Source organism: Schistocerca gregaria, chromosome 9 (assembly GCF_023897955.1).
Source record: "Schistocerca gregaria isolate iqSchGreg1 chromosome 9, iqSchGreg1.2, whole genome shotgun sequence".
Lineage (NCBI taxonomy): Eukaryota > Metazoa > Arthropoda > Insecta > Orthoptera > Acrididae > Schistocerca > Schistocerca gregaria.
In genome coordinates, this window is record NC_064928.1 from 25712654 (window position 1) to 25739542 (window position 26889).

The 26889-nt window shown below is 44.1% G+C and overlaps 1 protein-coding gene across 1 annotated transcript in view; it reads left to right on the forward strand.

Moving 5' to 3' along the window:
• The window catches only part of LOC126292032 (nascent polypeptide-associated complex subunit alpha, muscle-specific form-like), a 397943-nt gene that overhangs the window by 53990 nt on the left and 317064 nt on the right, over positions 1–26889 (forward strand). The window contains exon 2 of the mRNA XM_049985825.1: positions 8811–8973. Within this exon, the coding sequence (XP_049841782.1) occupies positions 8811–8973 (163 nt within the window). The remainder of the gene's footprint in view (positions 1–8810; positions 8974–26889) is intronic.

A 26889-nucleotide genomic window follows, 5' to 3' on the forward strand; every position in this document is an offset into this window, starting at 1 on the left:
ACAGATAAACTTTTGAACCGAGGTAAATGCAGCATAGATGGCTTCACCACAGGATTCCATCATGTACGGAACAAGTTATCAGGGCCCGTTGCGGACTGTGTGCGTGCTAGGCAACCGATCTAGGCTGAACCGAGTTGACTGAAATGCTAACCATTTCTGCAGAACATGCTAATGTACATGTCATGCGAATATGAAGGTGAATATATCACATAAATTGCAACGTGATACTTCTACATGTTCCTGATAGAAGGGTGCATTAACAGACGGACAGCCAAACAATTTTTGTGCGATTTAGTTAAAAATGAACAGTTTTCGAATAGTTATTCTTTAGTTGTACTGTGGCAAGTAACCTACAGGTTTTGATGAGACAGTATGCAATGATCAAAATACAATAAACCTGGCAGTGATTCGCAGTTGCTAAATATGTGTGTACTTGATATACATCCCAACTCTGCTCTTCCCCCCTCTCTACGGGTATTTTCTCTCTCTGTCCCCTGCCCCCTCTGTCTCTGTCCACTTACCAGGTGTAGAAGCATGAAGCCGGAACTTCCCTACAGATGGTGCTAGCAGTCAGTGTAGGGCCCGTGAGACCTAGAGAGCCCGTATATGGAGAGAGTGGCCAACTGGACGATACGGCGGCCATTTTTCTGCCAAAATGCGGGCGGGACTTTTGAATGGCCGGTAGTGGAGTAGTGGAGTACACACTCACCGAATCAAAAGCACAAGACAATATGGCGAAATCATTCGTTAAAGGCCTTTCTTTACAGCTATAATATACGCATAGTAGCCTACTACGTACAGCACAGGAAAATTTGATACAGTGGCTGTAAAAATTATTCGTTACTTGCATTTATCTCCTTTAAAGTTCTCTTACTAGACATATTGCAATGAAAGTAACGTAAATAAAGAAATATAGTGTATAGCATTTGTTTTGTATCGGAAGTGCATAACGCTAAAGATTTAACGTACCTGTATTAAGTCAGATGATTGAAAGTCGTAAGCAGTTGTTTACTTTTGACATGCAAAAAGTGTGAGACGTATTAGTACTTCTTGTCACGTCTTCAAGCTTTTTTCTTTCACAAGTAAACAACTGCTTACGACTTTCTTTCTTATACACCGAATACCTCTCGTAGATAACAAACGAAAAAGATTACAAAAATCAGGTAATGTTAAATGTATGCTATTGTAATAACGACCAAATATAACAAGAAAACAACGGTATCCATTCTACCCCACAGTAAATAAGCCTATTAAGACTGTCTTCAAGAGTACCTACAATTATTTACTACGAATAATGTTTCAGCAACCACGACAACTGCGGAAAACGTGCTTACAACTTGCCTGCGTCAACAGTCAGGCAATAATACTCAAACCAAAATAATGCCTAGTGTTCTGATTCGGAACGAAATACAGTTTGACGTTATAAAGTCGAATGAGCATCGCACAACAATTACAGGAACTTTCCGTTTCCAGCAAGGACTGTCAGATATTGACTTCAGAAAAGCTTGTGATGCTACCAGTATGCACGCCAACGCTAATTTCGTACTAAAAACGATATACAACTAAATCGAACTTGCATGCAGAACGCATAACAAGTCTCTCAATAATTCAAATACCTTTTAATCGTTTCCAAAAGTCCTCTGAACTTCAATTCAACTCAAAAGCACGGCGAACATAGGAAGTGAGAGAGACGTTTGGCAGAAAAATGGCGCCAAAGCTAATCAACCAATCACGGGCAACTTCACCTATGGCCACTCTCTCTGTACACAGGCTCTCTAGTGAGACCGCCTCTGCAGCGCCATGTGCTTCCTGTAACGGCTGACGCCGAATGTCAACACACAGAAAGTCAAGTTCCGTAGATTGGTATCTGTTTCAAAACCGTAAACATGTTAAGTTTTGTGCCTACGAAATACGATTTGTGGACAGCATTGTTTTTATGTTATCATTTGAAGAAAACTGCTGCAGAATCGCATCGAATGCTTTTTGAAGCTTTCGGCGAACATGCTCTTGAGAAAACACAGTGTTTCGAGTATCGGTAGTTCAAAAAATTAAAAGAGTGGTTATTTTGAGTTGAAAAACGAGGAGCGCGGGAAACCACCGAAAAAGTTCGAAGGCATGGAATTGCAGACCTTATTGGATGAAGATGATAGACTCAATACGGAGTCGAGGGACAATTGAATGTGATTCAGAAAGCCGTTTCTCTTGTATCGTAAGCTACGGTAAACGTACAAGAAGTTGGAAAATGGGTTCCGCATGAACTGAATGAAAGACAGCAAGCAAATCGAAAGACCATTCGTGAAATGCTGCTACAAAAGAAAGTCGTTTCTCCATAGAATAGTGACAGGTGTTGAAAAACGGATGTATTTTGAGAATCCTAAGCGTCGTATTTCATGGGTGAATCTAGGCAAACCACCGACATCCATTGCAAGACCAAATCGCTTTGGAAAGAACACCATGGCCTGTATTTGGTGTGATCAGAAGGGTGTCATCTATTATGAGCTGCTAAAACCTGGTGAAACCGTTAACGTTGATAGCTAACAACAGCAAATGATCGATTTGAATCGAGTATTACGAGAAAAACGACCGGAATATGAAAAAGACAACACAAAGTCATATTGTTCCCTGATAATCCCCCATCACACACAGCAGGGAAAAGATCGAGGCGTTCATATGGGAAATACTAGGGCTTGCGGCTTATTCTCCAGACTTGGCTTTGACTGATTATCAACTATTTGCATCTCTGGGACGCGCCCTCGCTGAGCAACGCTTCAATTCTTCTGAAAATGTACGAAAATGACTCGCTGACTGGTTCGCTTCAAAGGAAGAACTTTTATTTCCATTTTTTTTTCTGGCGTGGCATTCGTAAGGTGCCGGAGTCGTGGGAGAAATGTATAAATACCAATGGAGATTATTTTTGAATAAAATATTGTTTATCAGTTTCAAACAACAGATGTGTAATTATTGAAACCAAATTCCGGTTTCATACTTGTACATCTGGTACACGTCTCTCTGATCTCGAACCTTCTTTATTGTTAGTGAAAACGAAATTTTAATTCGGAATTAAAGTCGCGTAAACGAATGAGTATATCGATTGTAACCACTGGTACCCGGGATATGGGAGAGACCTTTCCAACTGCTGGAACTGTGAAGATAGGAGCTTCGACAACAGTATTTCGCATGGTTTTCATCTGCGAGTGGGTAGTATTACATTCCATCTGAATCTTCATTAGAGTGTCGTGTAAAAGGTTGAAGTAAATTGGTTGAGGACTTGGAGATTTTTGGTAACGTTTCCTGTTTACATATTGCATATATAGGTTTGCTATATTAAAGAACACAGCGTATGTCCGTTCAAATGTTCATTAGAGCATCGTGAAAAAATTTGGATATTTCGAGATTTTTGGTAACAATATTAAAGGGCGACCTGGCTTTATAAAAAAAATACTCATCGAAACAAGAAAAATAAGTCCAATAATCACGGGTTCTGAAATGTATACTTTCTGAGATAAGTCCAATAAACATTGATCTGGAAACGCATACTTTCTGCCTTAAACACGTGTTTACGGGAGATCTTAACATGGCGTCCATTCGTGACAATGCAGTCCTCTGCCCTCCGGCCTATGGAATTGCCCACCCTTTGAAATATACGCGGTTGTTGTACCTAGTGGTACGCATTTAAGATACGACGCTTTAGCGTCCGCACATCGTTGATTGGCGTTGCGTAGACCAGTCACTTCAAGTGTCACCATAACCAAAAGTGTAGGGGGCTGAGGTCTGGGAAACGATCAGACGACACATCACGCCTGTAAATGTCAAGCGACGCCTCGCTTGGTGTAAGGAGCGTAAACATTGGACGAGTGAACACTGGAAAAACGTTGTGTGGAGCGACGAGTCACGGTACACAATGTGGCGATCCGATGGCAGGGTGTGGCTGTGGCGAATGCCCGATGGACATCTTTGCCAGCGTGTGTAGTGTCAACAGTGAAATTCGAAGGCGGTGGTGTTATGTTGTGGTCGTGTCTTTCATGGTGAGGGGTTGCGCCCCTTGTTTTGCGTGGCACTATCACAGCACAGGCCTACACTGATTTTAAGCACCTTCTTGCTTCCTACTGTTGAAGAGTAATTCGGGGATGGCGATTGCATCTTTCAGCATGATCGAGCACCTGTTCATGATGTACGGCCTGTGTAGGAGTGGTTACACGACAATGACACCCCTGTAATGGACTGGTCTGTATAGAGTCCTGACCTGAATCCTACAGATCAGCTTTTGGGATGTTTTGGAACTCCGACTTCGTGCCAGGCCTCACCGACCGACGTCGATACGTCTCCTCAGTGCAGCACTGCGTGAAGAATGGGCTGCCATTGCCCAAGAAACCTTCTAGCATCTGATTGAACGTATGCCTGCGAGAGTGGAAGGTGTCATCAAGGCAAAGCGTGGACCAACACCAAATTAAATTCCAGCATTACCGATGGAGGACGCCACGAACTTGTAAGTCATTTTCGGCTACGCGTCCGGATACTTTTGATCACATAGTATAAATTTAAACTTGATACATCTACCCGTTGAATGGGTGTATACACACTGAAGCGTCAAAGAAACTGGCAGAGGCATGCGTATTCAAATACAGAGATACGTAAACAGGGAGACTGCTGTCACTGCAGTCCACCCGACAGACTGTTGTTAGTAGCCAGTGCTGGGATCAGACGTGTTACCTGTGTTTGTCTGTTCTGAAGAAGACTGATTAGTTTGTATGTCGCCCTTTGCTTGCGACATATCTGTGTGCTTGCATTTTGAACGATCATAACTCATTAATAGGAACTGTTTGATTGTTTATCTAGCGAGTCGAGTATGCAGGATTCCTAGACACGACGAGTGCAAATGACAGGGGCGCCAGTGTACTGATGTTTTATACCTTATGCAGGCAAAACTACGCCATTTGCATGTGCGCATATCGCTGTCCGATGACTTGTCACCTCAGTGGATATCGTACATTGCTATTTACTTTCTGTATCATTCAATACGTTGTCAGGTTTACACGTATACAACAGTTAGTAAACTGCATAACACGCGTTTTACGAAGTATCAACTGAAAAATACGTATTTTTAACTCATAGACCTCTAGATTTACGTCAATACTCCGCAAGACACCTGACGACATGTGATTTCTCGTAGCGCTAACTAACCCTCCCTTCCCAGTTCGACTCGCGACTGGTGCGTGGGAACAGTGATTGCGGGTAAGCCTCTCTGTTCGCTCTAATTTCTCGAATATCTCCCGTCGTGACCATTTCGCGAGATGAATGTGGGAGGAAGTATTATATTATTCAGCTCTTCCCGGAACAGTACGCTCTGGAAATTTCAGTAGTAAACGTCTACGTGACGCACAATGCCTCTATTGCAACGTCTGCCGTTGGAGTTTGTTGAGCACCTTGGAATGGTCGGTACTAATGGATATAACACGAATGCTCGCAACATTAATTTGATGACTGGGAATTTCCTAACGATTTCCGAAATGGAATGTGCTGTGTGTTGAACATAAACTACCATTCTACGTTAAGAGTTGTTAATTTCCATCTTGCAGCCATAATCACGACGGAGAACTGTTCACATCAATAACCCGAGTACAAATGACCGCTCCACCAGTCCGTCGTTCTTTTACAACTTGTGCATCAGATGTCACCGTCCTCTATATGTGTGTACATCGCCCGCATCTCGTGGTCTTGCAGTAGCGTTCTCGCTTCACGCCTGGATTCCCGGGTTCGATTCCCGGCGGGTCAGGTATTTTCTTTACCTCGTGATGGCTGGGTGTTGTGTGATGTCAAGTTAGGTTTAAGTAGTTCTCAGTTCTAGGGGACTGATGACCATAGATGTTAAGTCCCATAGTGCTCAGAGCCATTTCAACCATTTTTTTGTGTGTACATCACATTTCAGCGCCTGGTAGAGGGTTCATCGAACCACTTTCACAATTCTCTGTTATTTCAATCTCGTATAGCTCGCGGAAAGAACGAATATCTATATCTTGCCGCGCGAGTTCTGATTACCCTTATTTTATCATGGTAATCGTTTGTCGCTATGTAGCTCGGCGTGAACAAAGTATTTTCGCATTCGGAGGAGAAAGTTGGTGATTTAAAATTCGTGAAAGATCCCTCAGCAACGAAAAAACGCATTAATGTTGCCCACATCAAATCGTGCAACACTTCACTGACACTCTCTCTCCTATTTCGCGATAATGCAAAACGTGCTACCCTTCTTTGAACTTCTTCGATGTACTCCGTCAATCCTATCCGGTAAGGATCCCACACCGCGCAGCAGTATTCTCAAAGAGGACGGACAAGCGTAGTGCAGGCAGTCTTTTTAGTAACTCCGTTACATTTTCTAAGTGTCCTGCAAATAAAACGCAGACTTTGGTTAGCGTTCCCCACAACTATTTCTACTTGTTCCTTCCAATTTATGTTGCCCGTAATTGTAAGTTCTAGGTATTTAGTTGAATTTACGGCCTTTAGATTTGTCTGATATATCGTGTAACCGAAATTTAACGGATTCCTTTTCGCACTCATGTGGATAACGTCACACTTTTCAGTATTTAGAGTCAATGGCAATTTTTCTATCGTTTGCCTCTTTAGTTGTTTTGCACAACGGTACGTCGTTCAGTGTTGGTCCATTGCTTATCTTATATCCTTACAAAACATAAATTGCATTTCATAAGTCATAGTAATTGGTTGATCACTTAAATTCTGAACTTTTGTGTAACCAAAGCAATTGCTTTATGTGCAAGTGCAGTTTACACGCACAAACATAAAAGGTGTATATAATTCTTGTTGTTATTTTGTACTCAGTAGAATGTTGTTCATCGTGATCAAAGACAAGAGTTTCCTGTTATTATTCCTAAGTGCGTAAGTTGTTTATGAATATCAGAAACATGTTTTATATAAGCTCAATCAACTATTGATGCAATGTTTGATATTTTTTGTTTCGTATTTTCTTTAATTCTGCCCTTTTTCTGAGGAGTGCTAGGTATTGTGTTTTATTTTCCTGTAAGTTTCGTCGGTTCCACGTCGTAAAATCAACATTTTCGAATAAAACTTATACATTGACAATTTCGATTTTGCTATAAATACTATTATTTTTAAAATATCAGACAGGAGATAACTATATGGAACAAAAATATTTTGTAGCTTACTGGCCCTGTATATATTCTCACTCGGTATTCAGAAGGTTCACACTCTTCTGCTTCCTAGGGGAATGTAGTAAAACCCTGGATGTACATGTGTACAAAGCAATCGAATTCAGGTAACGCCCGATAGGAACGCAACACAGCTAACATGCAGGTAACGCGGTTACAATTTCAACTGATCGAAGCAATTAGGAAATCTGCCGTAGTCTATTTATGGAAGCCTACGGTAGATTTACAAATCGCGATTTATGTTCTGTGGGTTGTTGTTGTGGTCATCAGTCCTGAGACTGGTTTGATGCAGCTCTCCATGCTACTCTAGCCTGTGCAAGCTTCTTCATCTCCCAGTACCTACTGCAGCCTACATCCTTCTGAATCTGCTTAGTGTATTAATCTCTTGGTCTCCCTCTACGATTTTTACCCTCTACGCTGCCATCCAATACTAAATTGGTGATCCCTTGATGCCTCAGAACATGTCCTACCAACCGATCCCGTCTTCTAGTCACGTTGTGCCACAAACTTCTCTTCTCCCCAATCCTATTCAATACCTCCTCGTTAGTTATGTGATCTACCCATCTAATCTTCAGCATTCTTCTGTAGCACCACATTTCGAAAGCTTCTATTCGCTTCTTGTCCAAACTATTTATCGTCCATGTTTCACTTCCATACGTGGCTACACTCCATACAAATACTTTCAGAAACGACTTCCTGACACTTAAATCTATACTCGATGTTAACAAATTTCTCTTCTTCAGAAACGCTTTCCTTGCGATTGCCAATCTACATTTGATACCCTCTCTACTTCGACCATCATCAGTTATTTTGCTCCCCAAATAGCACGATTCCCAGCGGGGTCAGGGATTTTCTCTGCCTCGTGATGGCTGGGTGTTGTGTGATGTGCTTAGGTTAGTTAGGTTTAAGTAGTTCTAGGGGACTGATGACCATAGATGTTGTCCCATAATGCTCAGAGCCGTTTGAACCAACCCAAATAGCAAACTCCTTTACTACGTTGTCTCATTTCCTAATCTAATTCCCTCAGCATCACCCGACTTAATTCGACTACATTACATTATCCTCGTTTTGCTTTTGTTGATGTTCATCTTATATTCTCCTTTCAAGGCACTGTCCATTCCGTTCAACTGCTCTTCCATGTCCATTGCTGTCTCTGACATAATTACAATGTCATCGGCGAACCTCAAAGTTTTTATTTCTTCTCCATGGACTTTAATACCTACTACGAATTTTTCTTTTCTTTCCTTCACTGCTTGCTCAATATACAGATTGAAAAAGATCGCGGAGAGGCTACAACCCTGTCTCACTCCGTTCTTAACCACTGCTTCCCTTTGATGTCCCTCGACTCTTATAACTGCCATCTGGTTTCTGTACAAACTGTAAATAGTCTTTCGCTCCCTGTGTTTTACCCCTGCCACCTTCAGAATTTGAAAGAGAGTATTCCTGTCAATATTGACAAAAGCTTTCTCTACAAATGCTAGAAACGTAGGTTTGCTTTTCCATAATGTAGCTTCTAAGATAAGTCGTCGGGTCAGTATTGTTCCGTGGGTAGGAGACTCGAATGAGGTGACGTAAAACGCGGAACACTACATCGCGCAGTGTTTATTTCCACGTCAAAGTTACGATTGACAGAAATTAGTGACTGGGGATTTGTACAGAGCAGAAGCGGCGACTGGAGCATTCTCGGCCCGCAGCTGTCAGACTGGCGGGGGCGGGCCGCCCTGCTCTCCGGTGTATCGACCGCCCCCAGATCGGAAGCGCGCGCTCCGCGTGGCTCCGTGCTCGGACCCGGCCTGTAGCGCGTGACGTCACCGCCGGCCAATGGCGTCCGGCCGGCGCTGCTGTTGCACGCAGCCTTTGTTTGCCAACAGCGCCGCATCGATTGGCTGGCGCCGCGTCTCGGTCACAACCTCGCCCGCGCCTCGGCTACGTCACGGCGGCGCAACACCTGCAGTGGCCCGAGCATAAACAGCCGACGTAACTACTCTAGCACAAAAAAACGCGGCACCACAGAGAAATTATACAAATGGGACGGAATTCGGTAGATGTGCAGACAAATGATTTCATCATCATCATCATCATTTAACACTGATTATGACTTTCAGAGTTCAGTCTGGAGCATACTCCCCCTTATAAAATTCCTCCACGATCCCCTGTTCAGTGCTAACATTGGTGCCTCTTTTGATGCTAAGCCTATTACTTCAAAATCATTCTTAGCCGAATCCAGGTACCTTCTCCTTGGCCTACCCCGACTCCTCCTACCCTCTCCTGCTGAACCCACGAGTCTGTTGGGTAACCTTGCTTCTCCCATGCGTGTAACATGACCCCACCTTCTAAGCCTGTTCACCCTGACTGCTACATCTATAGAGTTAATTCCCAGTTTTTCGTGTAACATGACCCCACCATCTAAGCCTGTTCGCCCTGACTGCTACATCTATAGAATTCATTCCCAGTTTTTCTTTGATTTCCTCATTGTGGACACCCTTCCACCCTGCAATCATCCTAGCTACTTTCATATACGTAACCTCAACCTTGTTGATAAGGTAACCTGAATCCACCCAGCTTTCGCTCCCATACAACAAAGTTGGTCGAAAGATTGAACGGTGTAGAGATAACTTAGTCTCGGTACTGACTTCCTTCTTGCAGAAGAGAGTAGATCGTAGCTGAACGCTCACTGCATTAGCTTTGCTACACCTCGTTTCCAGTTCTTTCACTATGTTGCCACCCTGTGAGAATATGCATCCTATGCACTTGAAACCGTCCACCTGTTCTAACTTTGTTCCTCCTATTTCGCACTCAATCCGTTTATATCTCTTTCCCACTGACATTACTTTCGTTTTGGAGATGCTAATCTTCATACCATAGTCCTTACATTTCTGATCTAGCTCTGAAATATTACTTTGCAAACTTTCAATCGAATCTGACATCGCAACTAAGTGATTTGCATGTGCGAGACTGCTTATTTTGCGTTCATATTATTAATGGATCATATGTGGAAAACAGTAGACTGGCTTGGTGAGATTAAGGTACGTGAACACAAATGATTACAGTTTCAGAAAAACTGCACGATTTATTCAAGAGCAAGGGCTCCACAAATTGATCAAGTCAGTAACGCTTTGGCCCGCCTCTGGCCATTATGCAAGTAGTTATTCGGCTTGTTTGACAGTTCCTTCTCTGGATATCGCGCCACATTCTCTCTAATTGGCGCGTTACATCGTTAAAATCCAGAGCTGAGAAGAGACCCGCCGACCTTGCTGGCAGCACGGCTCGACAAGCAGCAGAACTCTCAGCACGTGACACGTGAGCCCAGCACGTGTTGCCGCGCAGGGCAGCAGAACGCCCACTGCTGTGCCGTAAGGATGCTGTGGATGACGACCAGTAGTAGTTACAGAGTTCCAGACAACAATCTGTCGCTCTAGGCAAGGGGCAGTCAAAAATGTAGCTTACGAGGCGTGCCATGGGACATTCTAGCTGCACACTTCCCCCAGCACCTCGCCACGCTGAGGAGGGGGGAATTGCAAGTGCACAACACGGTACATAGCAATGTAGTCGCACTTCATGCCACTTGCGGTTTTACATGTCACATTTCTCAACAACATGGATCACAGGCACAACACATTTTCGGTAGTATTTAATTATTTTTGGCACGGGGAGAGAAAATGTATTTTTTATCTGGTACAGGCTGTTGGCATATGGACAGACACAGACAATTTCACAGATTTTCGTATACTGACTTATTTATTTTCATAATCCAAAAAAGGCCTTTCACACACATATGTTGATAAAATTTTTGTAGACTTCCGCAACCTCATTAGGGACACCTAGAAATTCTACCTGAAGCAAACAATTTAGGCGTCGTGGAAAATTTTGACGTAAAAGAATTTGTCTTTAAAAAGGGAATTACACTGCAGATCAATCTGTTACATATTAACATGAACAGGGCACTTTCAGCTGAAACGGCAAACGGTCTCGAAAACAGCTCGAAGACAAATATGTGATTATCATTGTCCTCACACCCTTTTAGAAATCTATTCTTATAATTCTTTCAAGATTAGAATTAACTGTTCAATCCTTGCGTTTTCTTTAACGGCAGTGAACTTAGGGAACGGCACTATGTTTGTCAGAATTTGTGTCTTCTACAATTCGATTTTCTTTTTCAGTGCATCCTAATCAAATCAGAAATAACTTGTTTAACACCTTGCCATATCTTACTGTGGGCAATGTGCAGTCTAGTCTTATAAAATGCGAGGTTTGCAGTCCATTTCGAATGTTCTAATTTTCGATCCTGTTCTCTTTTTTCCTTCATAAATTCAAGAATAGCGGATTTTAAATTGAAGAATCGTTCCAGGTATGCCCCTTGTAAAGTCTCCATACTCTTCGTTCAGTTCCATCGAAACTTGTTGCAAGTGGTAATGGACTTCAGAAATTTTGTTAGTCCTGCCATCAGTTTCTTCACATGCTCCATGCCTGCAAATTTCCCACCTAGTGCTTCTTTATGTACAGAACATGTAACCAATGACATCTTATATATACACACTGTCCCGCTTTTTAGCTGCTACTTATATGTTTCATGGATCATTTTGCACGATAGGTCGCAATAAAGCGGAACGAATAATTTTCCTCGGTTCGTTTTCAATTTTATTTTACTGTCTCTCAGAGGATTTATATCACTGGGTAAGTGATCAAAAATTTTTGTTGCAGTATGGTGCGTCCCTTTCTGTGCTGAAGACAATACAACAATGTCATTTTCCCAAGTGGTATTCTAACTATATACAGTATTGTTGGTTTTGTACTTTAATGGATTATTTACAACAAACTTCGTGAGAGCAGTGTAAGTTATCGACTTTTTACTGAAGGCTGTTTTACGTTTTAATTCTTTGAATTACAAGTAAAATAGTGGTTAATCTTACAGCTTATGCTATAAGAAGATAGCATTTTTTTTAGTTTAGTAATTAAGTGTTTAAATAAGCTATTAAGAAATATGGATTCGTTCTTCAAATTTTGTAGTCCTGTCGTCCACAACCGCGTGTATTATTACGATATGTTGAAAATTTTACTTTTTGCCCTTCTCATTACAACTAAGTGAAACACAAATTTCGTGGCATACGCGTTTCGCCTTTGTTTTTTAAGGGATCTTCAGTGGCCTGCAATAGGTATATGTTTTCCTTTATACTGTTTAGTTTACATTTGGGACGATGTAGATATCAGTTCTGATGGTTGGGTTTTCTGTGATATGGTAATGATTTAAAATTCTGGTTACAGGTTCCGTGGGTGTTGTTCTACGTGTTCCGTTCTTGTTCCGTTTAGGACGCTCTTCTTCTTCTTATAATTGCCACTTGAAATCAAAACAAGTGTTCAGTTCCTAGTGCTGTGAAGTTTGCTAAAGAAAATTGGAAATGGCAGTTATAAGAAGAAGAATAGCGCTAAATTGAATTGAAATTAATACTACATGATAGAAAAGCCAACCACTAGAGCTGTTTATAACCTCGTATACCCCGTGCAAAAATGTAAACTAAATAGCATAAACAAAAATATTTACATATATCCTGACCACAGAAGATGCCTTAAAGAATACAGGCGAAACGTCTACCGCAGTAAAACTATGTTTCATTCAGTTGGAATTAGACTGTCAAAAAGTAAAAATTATTAACATACCGTAATATAACCATTCATTCTGTTTGTCACAAGTAGCGTGTGAAGACGGCTAGAGGGTGGAGCCTCCGTTGTTTAACCACGCCACATCGTTCCTTCTCCAGCGGTTGACAGCACCTGGAGACTTCTGCAGGTCCTGCTCCGTGGATCCCTCCCACACATCGACTCTGGAGCACGGTCTGAAGGCGATCTGCCTTTGGACTGTAACCGGTCGCCAATAAATGTGATTTGTGCGACCTGGACTGTTTTATAATATTTCCAGTGGTTTGGCTCCCATTTTAATGTGAAGCAGCGTCCACACAAATTTGAAAACAGAAACGATTCTGACATTTCCAGTTGATCGTCTAGAAAGCCGTGTGACACCAGAGCCAAAATTCCTGCAGCCCAACGTGGCGAGAAGGTTTGCGGGCAGCGTGCCTGCAGGGGCCAATCAATACGACTCTGCCAGCGCCCCAGCCGTTGTGTGATAGAACGGCTGCTGCCGGTGGGCGTGTCCCGGCCGAGAGCTGCATCTTCACCGTCGCAGCTCAGTCGGTTACACCTACAACTACACCCACGTATAGTAGTTGTTCTGGTTGTGGACTTTAGTCGGAACACTTATTTTATACAACTCTGCGCGTCAGTCTGTCGTGTGCACCTTACATCTACATCTACGTACATACTCCGCAATCCACCATACGGTGCGTGGCGGAGGGTACCTCGTACCACATCTAGCATCTTCTCTCCCTATTCCACTCCCAAACATAACGAGGGAAAAATGACTGCCTAAATGCCTCTGTACGAGCCCCAATCTCTCTTATCTTATCTTTGCGGTCTTTCCACGAAATGTAAGTTGGCGCCAGTAAAATTGTACTGCAGTCAGCCTCAAATGCTGGTTCTCTAAATTTCCTCAGTAGCGATTCACGAAAAGAACGCCTCCTTTCCTCTAGAGACTCCCACCCGAGTTCCTGAAGCATTTCCGTAACACTCGCGTGATGATCAAACCTACCAGTAACAAATCTAGCAGCCCGCCTCTGAATTGCTTCTATGTCCTCCCTCAATCCGACCTCATAGGGATCGCAAACTCTCGAGCAGTACTCAAGAATAGGTCCTATTAGTGTTTTATCAGCGCTCTCCTTTACAGATGAACCACATCTTCCCAAAATTCTACCAATGAACCTAAGACGACTATCCGCCTTCCCCACAACTACCATTACATGCTTGTCCACTTCATATCGCTCTGCAATGTTACGCCCAAATATTTAATCGATGTGACTGTGTCAAGCGCTACACTACTAATGGAGTATTCAAACATTACAGGATTCTTTTTCCTATTCATCTGCATTAATTTACATTTATCTATATTTATCTGCCATTCTTTACACCTATCACAAATCGTGTCCAAGTCATCTTGTATCCCCCTACAGTCACTCAATGACGACACCTTCCCGTACACCACAGCATCATCAGCAAACAGCCGCACATTGCTATCCACCCTACCCAAAAGATCATTTATGTAGATAGAAAACAACAGCGGACACTTCTCTGGAACACTCGAGATTATACCCTCACCTCCGATGAACACTCACCATCGAGGACAACGTACTGGGCTCTATTACTTACGAAGTCACCCTCGCCATCTCTGTCCGGGTGTGTCCTACCAACCGATTCCTTCTTTTAATCAAGTTGTGCGGTAAATATTCTTCTTTGGCAGTTCCGTATCGTACCTTGTCAGCTTTATGTACACAAATGCAACCTGCGTAGTTTGTGCCTGCGAAACTCTACAAGTAGGCGATGAAGTTGAGTTGAAATTTAGACATAACGTAGAACGCAAAGACATACGGTTTTCTAGACGCCTATTTGTCGTAATAATAAAAGGAAAACGTTGCTATCGAAAATCTCGAAGTTTTTGACCGACTTAATCCTAATTTTTACCCGATATTCTAATGAAAATTAGAAGGAAAATAGGCTATATGCAATGTCTACATCTGAAGGATGATGTCTATTCCAATTTCGATGCAGTCGCATAAGACAAGCGCTACTATGGGGAGGATGCAAGTCAGATTTGGTTTAAGGGGGGTAGGACGTCAAACGGGGTGACTTGGAGCAGCAGAGGCACCACAGGACATTTTAATTTCTACTGTCTATACTTCTACAAATACATTCATAAAACTTTGTCAGCATGACCAGAAAGGATTCAGGCTTCACATTCATAGCAGTGGAAGAGCAAAAACATAACAAAATAATTTTTTTTTGGATATGAAATTTCATCATTTTTTCACTTACTGTTGGCTGCATTTGTTGCTAGTGACAGTGAAAATTAAAATGTCCTGTGGTGCCTCTCGCGCTCGAAGTCGGCCCGTTTGACGTCGTACACCCCCCCCCCCCTAAAATAAAGTCTGTAATGGTAGTGAGCGTTAGTTACCTTTGAGAATGTACGGCGGCAAGGAGGCCGGGCTCCCGACGGCTACCAGGCGCTACCGAGAGGGAAGACCATCCTGTCTGTTGTGCGGCTCCAGCGCATCGTACTGCGTCTGCAGCAGCAATTTGAACGGCAGTTGGCAACACAGTGGCACAACGGACTGTTAAAAATCGGTTACTTCAAGGACAGGTCCAGCACAGACACTGCAGTGTGCAATTCACTGGCCCCAAACCAGCACGATTTGGGATGTCTGTAGTGTCAAGCGAGAGCTCACTGGAGGAGAGCGTGGTGATCTGCTGTGTCTTCTAATGGAAGCCTGTTCTGCCTTAGTGCCAATGATGGCCGTATGGTGGTTAGAAGGAGGCCATTTGACAGTCTGCAAACAACCTGTCTGCGTGCTGGATACACTGGACCTGCAGATGGAGTGAGATTTCGTATGACAGCAGGAGCACTCAGTGGTCATCCCACGCGGATTTGTACATCGGTCTGTTGATTCGACCTGTAGCGCTGCCTTTCCGGAACAGCTCTCCAGGGGGTGCTTTCCAACGGGATAACGTCCGCCCACGTACCGCTGTTATAACCAAGTACGCACTGCAGAGTGTCGTCGTGTTGTCGTGGCCTGCTCGACCACAACATCTGTCTGCTATCGGACGATGACTCCAGCGTCATCCACAACCAGCATTAATCGCGCTGTATTGAGCGTTCAGAGGCCACAGACATGGAACTCCACCCCAGAACTTGTTGTCCGGCACCTGTACAACACAATACATGCAGGTTTGCATGCTTTCATTCAACATTCAGGCGGTTACACCGGTTATTAACGTACCAGGATGTCGCAATTGCAATGGCGTGTCTCGCACTTACAGCAACTTGTGGTCTTGCAGTGTTAATCACTTAAATATCTTACCTAGAGAAATGTAATTTAACTACTCTGCGTTAATTATTTTTTGGTGTTGTGATTTTTTCCGTCTCTGTATATACACCACCGGCCATTAAAATTACTACATCAAGAAGAAATGCAGATGATAAACGGGTATTCATTGGACAAATATACGAGGGCTATCCACAAAGTACATTACGTTTTGGAATTAAAACTAAATAAAGTATTGGAAATTCTTTTTTTGTATACAGATGAAAGCCACACTTCAATACTACTTCTCTACATAGTTGCCATTTAAATTAACGCACTTATCGTAGCGATGGACGAGCTTGGAAATTCCTTCGTCGTAAAATTCGGTCGCCTGCGCCTTCGCCGGCCGCGGTGGTCTAGCGGTTCAGGTGCTCAGTCCGGAACCGCGCGACTGCTACGGTCGCAGGTTCGAATCCTGCCTCGAGCATCGGCTTGTGTGATATCCTTAGTTTAGTTAGGTTTAAGTAGTTCTAAGTTCTAGGTTACTGATGACCACCGATGTTAAGTCCCATAGTGCTCAGAGCCATTTGAACCATTTTTGAACCTGCGCCTTCAACCACGTAATGACTGTCTTTTGGGACAGAAAATGTGTGTTTTTTGTGAATTTCCTGAGAAGAGGCACTACAATAAACTCTCAAAGGTATTGCCAAACTCTGCGCAACCTCAGAAGAGGAATACAAAACAAGCGCAGGGGAAAGTTGGGCTCAAAGATCTTGCTGACTCACGACAACGCACGGGCCCACACGGCAAATGCTACTCGTGAAGTTCTCGAATCTTTTAAGTGGGAGTTGTTTCCTCATCCGCCGTACAGTCCCGACCTGGCACCGAGCGACTTCCACTTATTCCCAGCAGCGGAGAAGTGGTTGGCTATGCAGCGTTTTGATGACGACGCACAGCTTCAAGAAGAGGTAACCTTGTGGTTGAAGGCGCAGGCGGCCGAATTTTACGACGAAGGAATTTCCAAGCTCGTCCATCGCTACGATAAGTGCCTTAATTTAAATGGCAACTATGTAGAAAAGTAGTATTGAAGTGTGGCTTTCATCTGTATATAACAAAAAAAATTTCCAATACTTTATTTATTTTTAATTCCAAAACGTAATTTACTTTGTGGATAGCCCTCGTATTATACTTGAACTGACATTGTGATTACACTTTCACGCAATTTGGTTGCATATATCCTGAGAAATCAGTACCCAGAACAACCACCTCTGGCCGCAAAGACGGCCTTGATACGCCTGGGCATTGAGTCAAACAGAGCTTGGATGGCGTGTACAAGTACAGCTGTCCATGCAGCTTCAACGCGATATCACAGTTCATAAAGAGTACTGACTGCCGTATTGTGACGAGCCAGTTGCTCGGCCACCATTGACCAGACGTTTTCATTTGGTGAGAGATCTGGAGAATGTGCTGGCCAGGGCAGCAGTCGAGCATTTTCTGTATCCAGAAAGGCCCCTACAGGATCTGCAACATGCGGTCGTGCATCATCATGCTGAAATGTAGGGTTTCGCGGGAATCGAATGAACGGTGGAGCCACGTGCCGTAACACACCTGAAATGTAACGTCCACTGTTCAAAAGTGCCGTCAATCCGAACAAGAGTTGACCGAGGCGTGTAAGCAGTGGCACGAATACACGCTTCCAATGTACGTTCACGGCGATGTAGACAAGCACGGATGCGACCATCATGATGCTGTAAACAAGACCTTGATTCATCCGAAAAAATGACGTTTTGCCGTTCGTGCAGCATCGCAGGCGCTCCTGTCTGTGATGCAGCGTCAAGGGTAACCGCAGCCATGGTGTCCGAGCTGATAGTCCATGTTGCTGCAAACGTTGTCGAACTGTTCGTACAGATAGCTGTTGTCTTGCAAACGTCCCCATTTGTTGACTCAGGGATCGAGACGTTGCTGCACGATCCGTTACAGCCGTGCGGATAAGATGCCTGTCATCTAGACTGCTAGTTATACGAGGCCGTTGGGATCCAGCACGGCGTTCCGTATTACCCTCCTGAACCCACCGATTCCATATTCTGCTGACAGTCATAGGATCTCGACCAACGCGAGCAGCAGTGTCGCAATACTATAAACCGCAATCGCGATGGGCTACAATCCGACCTTTATCAAAGTCGGAAACGTGATGGCACACATTTCTCCTCCTTACACGAGGCATCACGACAACGTTTCACCAGGCAACACCGGTCAACTGCTATTTGTGTATGAGAAATCGGTTGGAAACTTTCCCCATGTCAGCACGTTGTAGGTGTAGCCACCGGCGCCAACCTTGTGTGAAGGCTCTGGAAAGCTAATCATTTGTATATCACAGCATCTGCTTCCTGTCGGTTAAATTTCGCTTTTGTAGCACGTCATCTTCGTAGTGTAGCAATTTTAATGGCCATTAGTGTATATTTTGAACATGGCTGCGCGTCAGCAACTGTTAGATGTCAATAAATGAATACAAAGCAGCCAACCAGTTGGAACAAAAGCTGGTTTTATTCAACTTTTGACCATGTTGTCGACGGACGTAAACCCGTCTTCTTCAGATTTACACGTAACTGAAGGCAACGTAACAGCAACAATTACAAACTCAGAAACATATTGTCCAGAATTATGCGTCATGGAGAGAGAAGACCCCTTAGAGCGGTAGAAATATTACAATATCATAAAACATCTCCAAAGGAGTAAAACTAGTAGTTACCAAAATTTCACATTGGGAACATACAAAGTAAGAAGCGATCTGACGTTTGTCCAATGAAAATATGTTGTCAGCGCAGATCAATGTATTCATTATTACATATTCTGGCACCTATGATCAGGGCTTGTCAAGTAAGAATAGTTAAAATCCAGAAATAAAATCAATCAGATGAAATGATACGTCAAGTTATGAGCTGCACGCCACCGACAGGAAACGGAGAGGAAGAACACGAGGAAAACAAGGTAGGTGGCAAGTGTGCCGACAGCGCTTGCGGCATAAACGGCAGATAAGTGGAAGTACATTTGTAGACTGAAGACCCAAACAAACTGGTACAGATGCCTAATATCATGTAGGGCCCCTGCGAACACGCACAAGTGCCGAAAGACGACTTGGCATGGACAAGGCTAACGTCTGAAGTGGTGCTGGAGGGAGCCGACACCATGAGTAACTGCAGGGCTCTCCGTAAATCGGTACGAGTACGAGGGGGTGGAGGCCTCTTCTGAACGGCACACTGCAAGGCATCGCACATATGCTAATAATGTTCGAGTCTTGTGAGTCTGGTGGCTAGCGGGAGTGTTTAAACTCAGAAGAGTGTTCCTGCAGACACTCTGTGGCAATTCTGGACGTGTGGGATGTCGCATTGTCCTGCTGGAGTTGCACAAGTCCGTCGGAATGCACAATAGACATGAATGGATGCAGGTGATCAGACAGGATGCTTGTGTACGTGTCATCTGTCAGAGTCGTACCTAGACATATCAGGGGTCTCACATCATTCCAACTGCACACGCCCCACACCGTTACAGAGCCTCCAACAGCATGAACAGTCCACTGCTGACATGCAGGGTCCGTGGATTCATAAGATTGTCTCCATTCCCGTACCCGTCCATCCGCTCGACACAATTTGAAACTAGAGCCGTCTGACCAGGCAACATGTTTCCAGTCATCAATAGTCCAACGTCGATGTTGTCGCGCCAGGAGAAGCGTAAAGCTTTATGTTATGCAGTCATCAAGGGTTCACGAGTGAGCTTCCAGCTCCGAAAGCTCATATTGATGATGTTTCGTTCAATGGTTCGCACGCTGACAGTTGTTGATGGCCCAGCATTGAAACCTGCAGCAATTTGCGGAAGGGTTGCACTTCTGTCACGTTGAAAGATTCTCTTCAGTCGTCGTTGGTCCCGTTCTTGCAGGATCTTTTTCCGGCCGCAGCGATGTAGGATATTTATTGTATTATCGGATTTCTAATATATACGGTACACTCGTGAAGTGGTCGTACGGGAAAATCCCCACTTTATCGCTGCCTCGAAGCTGCTGTGTGCCATCGCGCGTGTGAAGACTGTGAGACCACGTTTGAACTGATTTAAATCTTGATAACCGGGCATTGTATCAGCAGTAGCCGAAGTAACAACTGCGCCACACACTTGTTGTCTTATATAGGCGTTGGCGACCGTAGTGCCGTATTCTTTCTGGTTACTAATCTCTGTATTTGAATACGCATGCCTACACCAGTTTCTTTGGCATTTCAGCGTATGTGGTGTCTCTTCGCTCGGACATGTCTGAAAGATCCCGCAGCCACTATGAAATAAGACCGAAAGGAATTAATGACATTTGTTGCTATTGGGAATTACTTTATTCAATGGAGAAAGTTGACACTTTGTGCCGGACTAGGATTTGCACCCGGGTCTTGTGCGTACTAGTGAGATCGCTGACCACCTAGTAGTCTGGACGCAGAGGTCATCGCAACTGCACGCACTATGCTAGCACGTCTCTCGTCAGACCCAAATTCTCAACTCATCCACATTCTACTGACGTAGTGCCCCTTCACCATTATCGCATTCCGCCCGGTGTCATCTCCAAGGAAGCGATCAATTGACCGCCCCGCCTTAATTATATTTGCGGTGTCTGTTCTTTCGAGCATGTCACTTCAGTGCGGATGCAGCCCACACTCGAACTGTTACGGGAATGTGGATAAGTTGCGAATTTGGGTATGACGAGAGGAGTCCTTGGGGAGTCTGCTCAGTTGCGATGACCACTCTGTCCGTATGCAATCTGCTTAACAAGTAGGAGAGCCGGGTTTAAATCGATGTCGATTCGCAGCCGGTGTCTGTAATTCCTTTGTGTGCGGAAATACGTTGAGGTTGCAACAAAACTAAGAAATGTAACAATGAGAAATAACGATTGTTAAAGCACTCTGATGTAAAGTAAAATATGAAAACTTACATTAAAACCCTTATGAGACCACAAATACATTACAGAATGAGATTTTCACTCTGCAGCGGAGTGTGCACTGATATGAAAATTCCTGGAAGATTAAAACTGTGTGACGGACCGAGAGCTTCTGTGAAGTTTGGAAGGTAGGAGACGAGGTACTGGTGGAATTGAAGCTGTGAGGACGGGTCGTGAGTCTCGTGCTTGGGTAGCTCAGGTGGTAGAGCACTTGCCCGCGGAAGGAAGAGCTCCCGAGTTCGAGTGTCGGTCCATTATCGTACGAACGGCAATAATGTTAATGTGTACACGCGCTTTGATAAGCGTACATGTCAATGAAAGAGATTTGTGCATGGGTCGTTGTGTAATGAAAAACGTATTGTAACGAAAGCGGGTGAAATCAATGTCTTCACAAAATATAAAACATGGGAAACGAACACGTATGCAAATGAGCTACTTGCAAAGGCTGCTGGCAACTGTATAAACTCTTTTTGCACAGTGTAGGTTTGAAGTATCCGAAAAATTGTCTGCAAGTAAGATGTGGTTAATCATATAGTAAATTTTCGTTCCTGAGCTCTAGATGTTTAAAGATATCTGGTTCTTCCCGACGGTACAACTCGCGCCCTTTGACTGCTTTCTGCAAAGTAACTATGTCTTCCATATTTTTCGGGGTGTGGCTAGCAGTCAGTAAGTGTTCGCCATACGTAGAATTACGTGTATCCACTCCTTTCTTTCCTAACAGATGCTCTGCCTGACCAATGTAATAGCATGGTCAGTTATTACAGGTCCGGTTATAGACGCCTGAATTCGAAAAACTATTAGCAATATATGGAGTTTCAAACTGAATATACGGGTTTTAAGGCTTTGTAGCACTTATAACGTTCAACTTGGGATTGTAAATAATACACAAAATGAAATAGCAAGTCAGACAGTTTTGTTCGTATAACTGCGAGCAAATGGAAGAGTATGAAACGACCTAGAGCGACTAAACAACGTGTTGAACGAGTGGGTGTCTGCCGTAGGTAGCCCCAAGAAATCATCTCGGAAGGCCAGTCATGAATTGGCAGCTCCATTGGAGTCTGTGTGGAGGTTTTCAAGGAGAGCCTTACAACTACGTCCTTATCGTTTGCAGTTGTCACAAGTTCTACTACCTACAGACTGCGGTTTGCGTGCCACCTTGGGAAACGAAATGTTGCTGCATGACAACGAAGATTTTCTGGATCGTGTCGTCTTAAGTCGCGAATCGACATTTCACGTTAGTGGAAGTGTTAACACACATAATGTGCGTATCTGGTGATCAGCAAATCCCTAGGAGATGATACAGCCGCAACGAGACTCTCCTAAATTGAATGTGCTGCATCCCCGCAGAAAGTTATGGGGGTTTCTTTTGCGGTGAGGCAACTGTTGATGTGGTCCTAGCGTGGGCCGTGCCTCAACTGCAGGAGGCTGCACAGCACGACTTCATTAGGCACCGAGTTGTGGTCCGCCTCGGCAGGCGACTGGCTGAAGGGCGTCGGACCCGATCGCTGGGGCCGCGTCACGGAGCACGTCCTGCACCACCTCCACGTCCGTACACGACGTGACCCCATGTCATTTTCATTTCTGGGGGTTCATATAGGATCATGCGTTTGTGCCTCCGGTGCCAGTTGATCTGTCCAACTTTAGAAACAGTATTATTGAAACAGTTACAACTAACACATTGATCAACGTTTCGAAACAACTCGCTTATCGACTCGATGTATGATTGGTGTTCACTGAATAATTGTAAGAAAAACTGTTGGTGTTGCTCTTTCATTTGGTGTATTTTATTTAATTGTAAAGTGAATGTAATACGTGCTACAAAACCTTAAAACCTGCATATTCATTTTGAAACACACTCTATTTCCCACTGTACGCAGAAGCTTTTCCTTTAAACTTTTACCTCTGGAGAAGGAAACATTTCACTAGCAGACGCTTAATACTGTAAGAAACATTTTCGAAGAACGGAACACATGCATCTAAGTGATTGTCGGAAGAAGTGTTGTTGCCCAAAGTCGAGCATTTTGGAGAGGCTTTCTTACTGAAGATGTGTTATGGCACGCCTTAGACTTATTCGTGGTTGACTGCGATAGAGTTAATCTAGCGTTGTAGGTTATAATCTCATCGAATCCATCAAATTTTTGTAAATTTCTAAATGTATCCTAATCTCTCCAGTCCCAAAGAAAGCAGGTGTTGTTATATTTGAAAATTACTGAACTATCAGTTTAATAAGTCACAGCTGTAAAATACTAACGCGAATCCTTTACAGACGAATGGAAAAAGTGGTAGAAGCCGACCTCTGGGAAGATCAGATTTTGATTTCGTAGAAATGTTGGAAGACGTGAGGCAGTACTGACCCTACGACTTATCTTAGAAGAAAGATTAAGGAAAGGCAAACCATCGTTTCTAGCATTTGTAGACTTAGAGAAAGCTTTTGACAATGTCGACTGGAATACTCTCTTTCAAATTCTGAAGGTGGCACGGTAAAATACAGGGAGCGAAAAGCTATTTACAATTTGTACAAAAAGCAGATGGCAGTTATAAGAGTCGACGGACGTGAAAGGGAAGCAGTGGTTGGCAAGGGAGTGAGACAGGGTTGCAGCCTATCCCCGACGTTATTCAATCTGTATATTGAGCCAGCAGTAAAGGAAACAAAAGAAACGTTCGGAGTTGGTATTAAAATCCATGGAGAAGAAATAAAAACTTTAAGGTTAGCCGATGACAGTGCAATTCTGTCAGAGACAGCAAAGTACTTGGAAAAATAGTTGGATGGATGGACAGTGTCTTGAAAGCAGGATATAAGATGAACATCAACAAAAGCAAAACGAGGATAATGGAATGTAGTCGAATTAAGTCTAGCGATGTTGAGGGAATTAGATTAGGAAATGAGACAATTAAATTAGTAAAGAAGTTTTGCTATTTATGGAGCAAAATAAATGATGATGGTCGAAGTAGAGAGGATATAAAATGTAGACTGGCAATGGCAAGGAAAGCGTTTCTGAAGAAGAGAAATTTGTTAACATCGAGTATTGATTTAAGTGTCAGGAAGTTATTTCTGAAACTATTTGTACGGAGTGTGGCCATGTATGGAAGTGAAACGTGGACGATAAATAGTTTGGACAAGAAGAGAATAGAAGCTTTCGAAATGTGGTGCTACAGAAGAATGCTGAAGATTAGATGGGTAGATCACGTAACTAATGAGGAAGTTCTGAATAGGATTGGGGAGAAGAAGAGTTTGTGGCACAACTTGACTAGAAGAAGGGATCGGTTGGTAGGACATGTTCTGAGGCATCAAGGGATCACCAATTTAGTATTGGAGGGCAGCGTGGAGGGAAAAATCGTAGAGGGAGACCAAGAGATGAATACACTAAGCAGATTCAGAAGGATGTAGGTTGCAGTAGGTACTGGGAGATGAAGAAGCTTGCACAGGATAGAGTAGCATGGAGAGCTGCATCAAACCAGTCTCAGGACTGAAGACCACAACAACAAACATCCCAATCTCGTCAAATGCAGCAATTTTTTATTTCTAGATCAAAAGATATGGATTATTATTTTTATTCAACTGCAACCCGTCATCAGCCCACATGTTGCCCACCGGGACCATCCGACCGCCTTGTCATCCTCAGTGCAGGATGCGCATAGGAGGGGCGTGGGGTCAGCACACCGTTCTCCCGGTCGTTATGAACGCATTCTTGACCGAAGCCGCTAGTATTCGGTCGATTAGTTCCTCAGTTGGCATCACGAGGCTGAGTGCACCCCGAAAAATGGCAAAGCGCGTGGCGGCCCGGATTGTCACCCATACACCTGACGGGAACCGGTGTATCCACTGCGGTAAGGCCGTTGCCATATTTGTATTCAACTAATTGGTTTAAATGGATACCTTTTTATTTCTAATACTGTGGTGCATCATTTAACTTTCTTGTTTGCTCTCATATTTGTACCTACAATTCTGCTTGTGTCGTCTACAAACTGCAATCAAGGGGCAATCGTGACTGCTCATCGGATGATAACGCAGCAACTCCTGTAGCTAGTGAAAGGGTGGTTTCAGGTAACCAACGAGAGCGAAAAATTATAGTTTGCTTTTAGCACTAAGATTGAAATTTTATGTCTTGAGTTTGTTCATAAAGGTCTAACTTAATGTCGTGAACAAGGCGATCGTGATTTTAGTTCCGCCTCTGTTTTCTCGGAAACTTTGCACATCGCGAGGGCGTGGTTGGGTTAAGGCAGAAGTTTTAATTCTGGACTACAGAAGACGTCGTCTGGCGCAGTCACTGAAAATCACCTGTCGACAGACCGTCTGCATCTCTGTCGTACCTCGCGGCGGACGCTTCCAGCACTGCTCCGCGTTACACGTTAACAGTATTTGTAATATGACCCGCCATGTTTGTGTGTCGCCTACAATCAAGCGGCACCGACAGCCGCAGGGGCAACACTAGAGTGGCAACTGGCGGACGTCAACTGTCAAGTAATTTTAATCGGCCCTCAGTTCCCCCTCTCCAACTCCACTATCCCTCGTCAGCACCTCTGTCACACTGAAGTAACAAATATCATAGGACAGCGATATACACACATAGAGATGGCGGTTGTATCGCGTACACGAGGTACGCTATGTGATCGAAAGTATCCGGAAATCGCCAAAACCATACGTTTTTCATATTAGGTGCATTGTGGTGCCACCTTCTGCCAGGTACTCCTTAACGGCGACCTCGGTAGTCATTAGACATCGTGAGAGAGCAGAATGGGGCGCTCCGCGGAACTCACGGACTTCGAATGTGGTGAGGTGATTGGGTGTCACTTGTGTCATACGTCTGTACGCGAGATTTTCACACTCCTAAACATCCCTAGGTGGACTGTTTCCGATGTGATAGTGAAGTGGAAACGTGAAGGGACACGTACAGCACAAAACCGTACAGGCCGACCTGGTTTGTTAATTGACAGAGACCACCGATAGTTGAAGAGGGCCGTGATGTGTAATAGGCAGACATCTATCCCGACCATCACGCAGGAATTCCAAACTCAATCAGGATCCACTGCAAGCACTATGACAGTTAGGCGGGAGGTGAGAAAACTTGGATTTCAAGGTCGAGCGGCTGGTCATAAGCTACACGTCACGCCGGTAAATGTTAAACGACGCCTCCCTTGGTGTAAGGAGCGTAAAAATTGGACGGTTGATCAGTGGAAAAACGTTGTGTGAAGTGACGAGTCACGGTACACAGTGTGGCGATCGGATGGCAGGGTGTGGGTACGGCGAATGCCCGGTGAACGTCGTCTGCCGGTGTGTGTAGTGTCAACAGTGGTGTTACCGTTTGGTCGCGTTTTTCACGGAGACGGCTTGCACCCTCCTTGTTGTTGCGCGTGGGACTATCACAGCGTAGGCTTACATTGATGACTTAACCACCTTGTTGCTTCTCACTGTTGAAGGGCAATTCGTGGATGGCGATTGCATCTTTCAGCATGATCGAGCAGCTGTTCATAATGCACGGCATGTGGGAGAGTGGTTCCACGACAATAACATCCCTGTAATGGATTCGTCTGCACAGAGTCCTTTCCTGAATCCTATATAACTCCTTTGGGATGTCTTGGAACGCCGACTTCGTGTGAGGCCTCACCACCCGACATCGATGCCTCTCCTCAGTGCAACACTCCGTGAAGAATCGGCTGTCATTTCTTAAGAAACCTTCCAGCACCTGATCGAACGTATGGCTGCGAGAGTGGAAGCTGTAATCAGGGCTAAGGGTGGGCAAACACTATGCTGAATTCCAGAATTACCGAAGGAGGGCACCACGAACACAAAGTGTATAAAATAGCAGTGCATTGGCGGAGCTGTAATTTGTACTCAGCT